Source organism: Vidua macroura, chromosome Z (genome assembly GCF_024509145.1).
Source record: "Vidua macroura isolate BioBank_ID:100142 chromosome Z, ASM2450914v1, whole genome shotgun sequence".
Classification (NCBI taxonomy): domain Eukaryota; kingdom Metazoa; phylum Chordata; class Aves; order Passeriformes; family Viduidae; genus Vidua; species Vidua macroura.
Window position 1 is genome coordinate 72751625 of NC_071611.1, and position 8735 is coordinate 72760359.

The following is an 8735-nucleotide window of genomic DNA, read 5'->3' on the forward strand; positions in this document are numbered from 1 at the left end:
TGCACTGAACTACTTTCTTTTGATCAGAAGTATGTGAGAAGGGAGCCTTATCTCCATGTCCTCAACTTATTCAGCAAAGCTGAGCTTTCTTTACTGAATACTTCTTGACAGATGAGACATCCCAGTGGCCTTTACCTTCTCATAATTTATCCTGATTTCTTTTTCAACATGACTGTTTTCTAGACCTTATCTGTGGACATTAAAGGATGCTTTTTGCATGAAGAATTCAAATCTCTGCATTTTGATTTCTTGTCCCTTAAGCTGACTCAGGATCACTCCGGATTTTCCTTCAGAAAGAGCAATCCACAATTCACACACTTTTAGAAGCTGTCACAGAGGAAGCCTTCCAACACTGAGCACAAGCTCTGTGTACTACAGCAATCCACAGCTACAAAATGTTGGTTTCTGTGGTCAGGATTTTGTCAGTCATAATGCTGAAGGAGAATCAAACCTTTTACATTACATTAACAGACAAAGACTCTTCTTTTAGTTCTTAAATTCTCAAAAAAAGGAAAAAAAAAACAAAAAAAAAAGGGGGGAAACCATCTTTTCAATTGTTATTGGCCTGTTACATAACCAGCACAAGCACTGTGGTAAACTGGAGAGATTGCCATCAGAATTTCCAACACAAATTGACCTATCTGAAAGAACAGGAAGCTGCAAAAAGAGTAAACTGGAAAGCCACACAACAATCACAACTGAGGCTCTTGCTTGCAAAAAAAATTCAGAAAACATGAAAGCATGTGTAATTTCCAGATTCCTGTCTCCAACAAGTTGCAAGTCTTATTTTACTAGGCAGAAATTCAAAACTGGGAACTAAACACTTCCATCTGTAAAAAAAAAAAAACCTAGGAAAAAGAGGTTTCCTCTCACAAACATTTGTTAAAATAAACCAGTAAGCAATCCCACTTCCTAAAACTGTTGAGATTTTTTTAAAAAAGGCTGACATGCAAAGAGTCTACCTGATTGTCAAATAAAGCATTTCTCTTAAAAGCTACTATATCTAGAGCAGCACCAGAAAGAATTAGTTTTAAATGATGCTGGTTTTGCAGCACATCTCTCAGTTTTATTAGCAAGAAGTCACTGAACCTATCCCTCTCATGTACTTCATCCTGTAACAAAAGGAAAAAAAAAGAGATAAAAAGCCATCATAGATTCAGGATCACAACTTCTGACAAAAACAAACTTTTCTAAAAAAATTAAATACATGATTTGGTGGCACATTACAGAGGCTTTAAAATGTGTAAGTCTAGTTTAAGTAATAGGGTTTTTTTAAAAAACTATCCATAAGCAAAAAAAAAACCACTTCAAAAAGTTTTTATCAGCACTGAGTGCGTTGCCATGCTGAAGCTGTACGCACCTTAACTTTAGAGGCTAAAGTGAATATCTGAGACCTCTCTGATTTTGTATTTAAAGCCAAATTTCAAGAAAACGCCACAAACCACAAATCCTACAAATCTTATTTTCATAAATTCTCACTTCACCACTGATGAGCATTTAAAGAAATGGATGACACCACATAATCAGAAAAAACAGACAGATTGCTTAGACAAGTCAAAGCCACACAAAGCCTATAAATTAAGGCACCTAACTGATTCATCATCTCTGTCATTCTTCTGTTTTGATTTCTATTATGAATGAAGGAAACAAGGACTCAAAATACAAGGCTTGTAGGCTGACATCAAGAATGCATAGATCATTCTCATGCCTTTTTAACTTTGATAAACAGGCAGGCACCTAAACTTATCTTTTAATCTTCAGGACTTCAATCTTGCCATAAGCATTCTAGTTCCCCTTCCTTATTAAATTCCACAATAGGAATATTAGCATACTCATAAATGAACACATCTGAATCATTTGTTAGCCATTAGCCTCCACATTATCTAGAAAACTCTGGGCAAACAAATGGACTGAAAACCTGGTAATGCTAAAACAAATGATAACAGGAATTCTGAGACAATCACATTGAACCACATCCATGCAAGCCTCCCTAAGGATTTGCTGCTGACAGGGGAAGTTCAGAAAAATTTACACTTCTGTCTTTCTCCACTCCTCCTGATTCCACAAGTAATCATTGCCATGAAAATAAACTATTTTTACAGGAAAAACCACAAACACGCAGAAAAACAACAAACTCCACAAAACAATCATGCTACTCTAAGGACTCAGAAAGTCTCTAAAGCTGATTCATCTTCTACCAAACAAAAACACCTGAAGTGCTCAGCAAATCTAAATAAAACAAATGAGGACCTCATTTTCCAAGGCAATACATATTGCCCCACCCCACATGAAAGACCACAGGATGCTCACCACAATAACATGGGTCACGGTGGAGAGGGTGCTGTCTCCTGCCATCAGCGTGCCAAGGAGCATGTCATTAGTGCAGAATGTTACCAGTGTCTTTGGAGAAACCCTGTGGAACACATCACACAGACAGCTCAGGGGCTTTGCACCATTTAAAGGCAGCTAGCTTTCCAGGGATCAAAAATTAAAGCAGCTGCTGACCACAAGAGGAATTACACTTCTCTCCCCAAAAGACTCCTGCACACCACTTGTTTTTAACCGGTGCCTTTTCCCACACATTTCCTAACAATTTGTAGTGCTTGCGCCCCAAAACTTTGGACAACAGATTAATTGAAAAAATAAGATTCAGACTTTAATAAATAAGGAAGTAAAAGAGAAGCATGAAGAAATTCTGCATGCTCTTACTGCTCTTCTTGAACTGCTGCCTCTGTTGTGCAGGTTTTCCTCCCCTGTTCCCCACTGTCCCAGAGGCACTGCCACCATCACAGATGGGCTCAGCCTCGGCCACAGGCAGGTCTGTCTTGGCTGGCACCGGCTCTGTCACACACGGGAGAGGCTTCTGGCACCTCCTCACAGAAGCCTCCCCACAGCTCCCAAAGCCTTGCCTTGAGGACACAATACAGTACAGCTGACTAAATCACAAAGTCATCTGCTTCATCCTCTGCTCCTTCAGAAGCTCAAACTACTGAAATGTTACAATTCTATACTGAGAGAAGCTGTCCCAATAAAAACAGCAATTGTCACTACTCCCTCTGGTACTGCCATCCTAAAAGAAAACCTTAAAAATTATACTTCTGTCTTACTATAAACACCTCTAAACATCTCCATTCCAGATTTTTTTTTGTCCACAGCTCAAAATATTGTTATTTCTCCCTTTTAGTGTTTCTCTGCAGCAATTGTATTGATTCCTCTCAAGCTGGATTTCCTGCACTGCTTCCAGCAATTCTTCCATTTTCACCTGACTTTGCTCTTCTTCTGCCAGCATAGTACTTCCATATATTAATTATCCAGCTTATTTGTGATACATCTTCACCAGCTCTTCTAATCTCTTTATATCCTTGTGAGCTTTTGTACACACATTTGAATTCTTACTGCGGCTTTGTTGTTCAAGCGCATTCATTTTCATCAGCTGTGTGTTATCTTTGTTCACTCAAGCAACACAACCTTTTGCCATCTTCTGGTCACTCATATCCCAACTGCTGGCCCTTCCCTGAGATGTCATTTGGCTACACGGTGCAAAGATGTAAAAACCCCACACAATCCATTCATGCTCTGCTTTACAGACAAATTCATCAAGTGATACTGAAATCTCTACTTTTACTTCACTTCATGTTTTAAACACAGAAGCTGAAGAAGAGTAAATTTAGCCCAAACTAGACTGATCAATAATGCTCATCTTCATCAGTCGCTTTCCAATTTTGTTGTTTTCCCTTTTATGACTCCTATCAACTCACACTACATAACATTTCTTACAGCATGCTGGTCTTCACACCTACCTTCAAAGCTTGCAGAACTTTTGGATCCACACTTGTTACAAGTAGAGAGGGGGGAAAAAAATAAAAATAAAAAAGAAAGTGTAGACTTGATCTGAAAATCAGACAAAGATTTCCTTGCATACACTCCGCAGAAGAAGTCAACAGAAAATACCTGAGATTCAGTTCTACAAGACAACCTACTACATGAAACTGCAAAACACAGCAAGAAAGCCATCCTTTTCCCTCTTACGTATTCCTTACCTGCAGTAACATATCCCACCTGGGAGGCTGCAACCCAAACACACTGCAGTTTACCTGTGCACAAGATGCACAAGACCAACACAAGATCAACTGGCACTCAGAAATACCATTAGTACCTGCTTTCTAACCGGATCTGGTAACCAATTGTCTGGCCAATCTTCTCTCTTCTTTCTGCTGCCACTCTTTCAGCCACAGCAACAGCTGCTAAACGTCTGGGCTGAGTACAGAACACACGACAGGCAGTTCCATTCTTGTAGCAGTCATCAAGGATAAATTGAGGAATCTGTAAAGAAGTGGTTCCAATTTACTTTTTGAGAAAGTCACAGCTTAGTTAGCACAGGGAAACAATTTAACTGCATCTCAGTATTACACATTGCAAAAGACTTTTCATTAGGATTATCATGGCAAGCATACCTGAAGCAGTGGAAAATAAATTTCTACGTATAAACTCTTTAGGCTTTTTTTAAAGAAAAAACTTGCAGTGTCTCCCTCCTGCTTCAGAGAAATCTAAAATAAAACTCCGGTAGATAATCTCTCATTTTAACACAAAAAATACTCTGGGTACTAAGAACAGAACTACCTTAGAAGAAAAAGGCCTATACAAACATCACAGCTACTTTCCCTTCAATATTTTGTATTGTTTTAATGAAAAAATTGTATCAACCAGAAAATTGTGAGGAATCATTTATGCTTTTAGTACCTATCTACTGGCTTAGTGTTTCAAAAGCAAGAAAGTGAATTGGAACAAGATTTTCAATCATACAGGAAAAGAAAAGCCTTAAAATAGCATCAAAATATCCCGTATCACAAATATTACACAATTGTCATAAATACTGTTCTAGTTTTTATTTAATTGAAGAAACATACTTGCGTAGTTTTTCCTGATCCAGTCTCTCCTATGATCAAAACAATTTTATTGTCCTTTATTATTTGGACAATTTCTTCCTGTTTCTCAAGAACTGGTAGTGACTGCCTGAAGGAATCAAACTCTGATTCCCCTCTTTTCACTGGGACCTGGGGGATACCATCATTAAGTCGAAAAGTTATCTTGTTTACTTCTTTGTTTTCTGTGAAGACAAGGTAAAAGTTTATTTATGCAGATACAGAGGAAGGTCACAAAAACACTGCTCAAAAACTGTACTGAAAAATTAACATTGCTGACTTTTGATGCATCCCTGTGGGTAAAGTGACAAACCCATCACACATTTAGAAGTCATATTTATAGCAACATGTCCTCCTGCAGTGCTTGAAATAAATCTCTTTCAAAACAGTTATTACTTTCATAGGTATTTTGAACAAAACCAGACTCTTCCAGAGCATTGCTCCAAGTCAAAAAAGCCCACAAAGAGCAAAAGGAGAAACAGAAACTAAACCAGAGAACACAGCCCGGTGGATTTTGGTGGCCCTTGTATCTGCACCCACATTTCACACCTGCAGTTCTCCCTAGAAATACACACTTCCAGGGGTAAACCTTGAAGCTATTCCACGCCTTTGCCTGAAATCATACTAATGCAAGCATGCTGTATCAAGAGTCCTGGCCCCCACACAGCAGTGTGATGTGTTACAAAGCAGTGCCTAAGTAGCCAACAAACGGGCACATCTTCTGAGGCAGCTACTTCACATCCATCATTGCAAGTGCTACTCTCTAATTCCTTGAGAATTATCTTCCAGAAGAATGAAAAGCTTGCTGTAAAGTCAATTATACATATGTAATGTCATTCACAGATTCATATACTAAATTTCAAGCTCTCTTGTACCAAGACAAACACAGACTAAGAGATCGGGAGAACTAAAAATACATTCTTGAGATGCGGAGAAAGGCAAATATTACACTGCTCATTAACTTATCCCTTACATTCCTAAGACATTGCATTTCAGTCCTTGCATTATAGCTTCCCTCTGTTCATTAAACAATCCTATTAAACAACTGAAACAATTGGAAAGAACAGCAAAGGAAGCACTTCAAGAACAGACACCACCTATCAGAACCATGCCATTAAACAAGGCATATTGGTACAAGTGTTTTCTGTTCACTACACCCATCTCTGCACACAGAAACACACTGTAACTCTTCCACTTGTAGCTGCTAAAGCAATAATCTAGATTAAAACCTTGCTTTTTTTAAAAAAAAAACCCAACATTTTATCAGAAGTTTGTCTTTCAGTGAACTCTTCCATATTCAAGAAATCAAGAAGTCTGGACAGTAGTCTCTTAAGGACCAAATCTATTTTGTAGAGATGAAGAAATAAAAATTAAAATTCTTCACTTATCAAGGACATTAATTTCTACAAGCAGAACAGACAACTTCATTTTCTCATATGGGTGTTCTTACAGCAGCAGGGGAACACTGACTCTTCAATCCCACCTCACAGAACTTTTATGGAGCCACATTTCAAACTGTGCTTCCAAAAAGGTTTGGCTGGAACTGCCTCAAAGATTCTAAATTAACACAACACAAGGTGGACATCACCATGTGCATGATATGACTTCCCAAGTTCCTCACAGCACCAGTTCCAAAAGACCTTAAAAGTAAGGAAAGTTAATGCGTTTGCAAGAAGGTGTCTGTTAGGACACGAGAGGGGACAGAACACAAAGAGGTTTCTTTTGTCTTTGGGCTGCAGGTGGTTTTTCCAAGTGGTGGCGATGGACAAGCCCAAAGCAGAACACACGCCCAACGTACCAGATTCAACAGCACAGGCATTTCCTCGCTCTGTCCTTGGCAGGAGTTCCGTGCCTTCCTTATTTGTGACGGGAAAGCGCTGAATCAGACTCCGAACAGCGTGTTTCGTACGGAGAGCCAAGCCACAAGTCATGCCTGCGTGTGCCTCTGATACATCCTTCTTCCTTACAGTCAGGTAGCGATTGGCTCCTTTTCTGTCGGCGGGAGAAGAAAACATACTTTAGGAAAAAGGAACCTACTCTAGGTTGACTTTGATCTGTCAAGGTAGGAGATGCTATGCAAAATCTTTGGGAAAAAAAAAACAGAAATCACAGTGAGAAGCTTTTTTAATGGAGCCATTAAATCCACAAAGTATAAAAGCAAGCTGTCCCAAAAGGCATGTCACAAGCTTTTCCAAGCATGCATACAGCAATGAACACAGATGCTCATTTCTCTTTTACACTTTTTTCTCTAATACTATTCCTTGCAACACCGTTGAGTATGTTGAAAACATCATCAGGTTATCATTAGTCTTGAAATTCTATTGGTCTGCATCAAAAAACTGAAAATTGTACCCTGACTCACCCTTTGCTTTTAGATACCAGTCCAAGAGACTGACAGAGACGGTGAACAAATGCTCTTTCAGTACTAGTGAAACTAGAAGGAAATTCCATCTCTAGAAGAATGATAAATAATAATGAGAAAACAGTAACAATGCAACAGGCACTAATCTTGACAACTCAGCGTTTACAGAACCACAGAATTGCTAGGATTGGAAGGGAGACCAGCCAGTGCAACCCCCTGCAGGGTCACCTGGAGCAGCTGACAGAGGAACACATCTAGGGTTTGGGATGTCTCCAGAGGGGCAAACTCAGCACTTTCCCTGGGCAGCAGTTTCAGTGCTCTGCCACTCGCAAAGGAAAGAAGTTCTCCCTCATGTTCAGGTGGAACTTCTTGTGTTTTAAGTTATGGCCACTGCTCCTTGTCCTGTCACCAAAAAGTCTGCACCGCCTTCCTGGGACTCATCTTGAAGATCTTCATATGCATTAGTGAGATCCCCTCTCGGTCTCCTCTAGGCTTAACAGGACGAACTCCCACACCTCTCCTGATAAGAGATGCTCCAGACCTCTCATCTCATCTCGGTGGTCTCTGCCGGACCCCTGCAGTGGCTCCCTGTCTCTGTGCTGGGGAGCCCAGAGCCGGACACAGCACCCCAGCCGTGCCTCACTAGGGCCGGGCAGAGGGGCAGGATCCCCTCCCTGACCCGCTGCCAGCGCCCTCCCAACAGCCGCAGGCTGCCCCCGGGCCGGGCTGTGCCGCGCACCCGCCTCGTCCCCGCTCCGGAACCGCTCCAGGGCGAGCTGCACCGCCATTTCCACCACCTCGTCCACGCCGACCTCCCTGAGGGCCTCGGCCCGGGCGCGCCCCGCGGCGCCGGCAGCCCAGTCCCCCGCAGCCCCGCCGGGCTGCCGCCGCAGAACCCGCCTGTGTCGCGACATGGCCCCGACACGGCCCCGACACGGCCCCACACGGATCGGGGGCCGCAGCTGCTCGGCCCGAGGGGCGGCGCTGGCGGCGGGCGGGGCCTGCGTGGAGTCACCCACAGCCCCGTCGGCCCGAAGGGAAGGAAATTGGCTCTTTTCCCGACGGTAGGGCCAAGCCTGCCTAGTACCGAGGTATGTGTATGGCTGTGGCCAAAACGTGGCACTGGTGCCCTGTCCGGTCATAAATTACGTGCTTTAATTCATGGTATTAAACGTAGCTGTGGCGAGGGTCATCTCGGCCCTCAGCCTCCTCACTCTGTAAAGTGTTACTTGCCCTTGGTTTTGGATCGTCTTTTCCTGCTGTCCTTTGACTCCACGCTGAGGACACGAGGTAGAAACTAAACCCAATCCTCTTGGGCTTGACACAGGGCTCGGGATTGAAGGCTGCTGCTTTGGAAACATCATCGGTCAGAAGGAGAGTACTTGGAAGAAGAACAAACTACTCCTCCGTTTGAACAAACATCCTCAGTTGTGAACTTGTTATGGACAAAG

General features: G+C 42.0%; 1 protein-coding gene across 1 annotated transcript; it reads right to left on the reverse strand.

Annotated features, from left to right (window-relative positions):
* Positions 1-1107: 1107 nt before the first annotated feature.
* On the reverse strand, positions 1108-8409 carry LOC128822337 (3'-5' RNA helicase YTHDC2-like). The gene is made up of 7 exons (XM_054004031.1): positions 8024-8409; positions 7285-7375; positions 6721-6914; positions 4908-5107; positions 4157-4323; positions 2283-2413; positions 1108-1112 (listed from the first exon to the last, which is right to left on the reverse strand). Exons 1-7 carry the CDS (start codon positions 8196-8198, stop codon positions 1108-1110), a joined length of 963 nt encoding a protein of 320 aa, XP_053860006.1. The 5' UTR covers positions 8199-8409.
* Between the last annotated feature and the right edge of the window lie 326 nt (positions 8410-8735).

What these genes read in the sequence shown, in the direction of transcription:
- LOC128822337 (XM_054004031.1), bottom strand. Translation starts at nt 8,198, where the DNA reads ATGTCGCGACACAGGCGGGTTCTGCGGCGGCAGCCCGGCGGGGCTGCG. An exon ending in TGCCTGTGCTGTTGAATCTG is followed by an intron (nt 5,108 to 6,720) that starts GTACGTTGGGCG and finishes TTGTCTTCACAG; the next exon opens with AAAACAAAGAAGTAAACAAG. An exon ending in CAGATCCGGTTAGAAAGCAG is followed by an intron (nt 2,414 to 4,156) that starts GTACTAATGGTA and finishes TGTGTTCCACAG; the next exon opens with GGTTTCTCCAAAGACACTGG.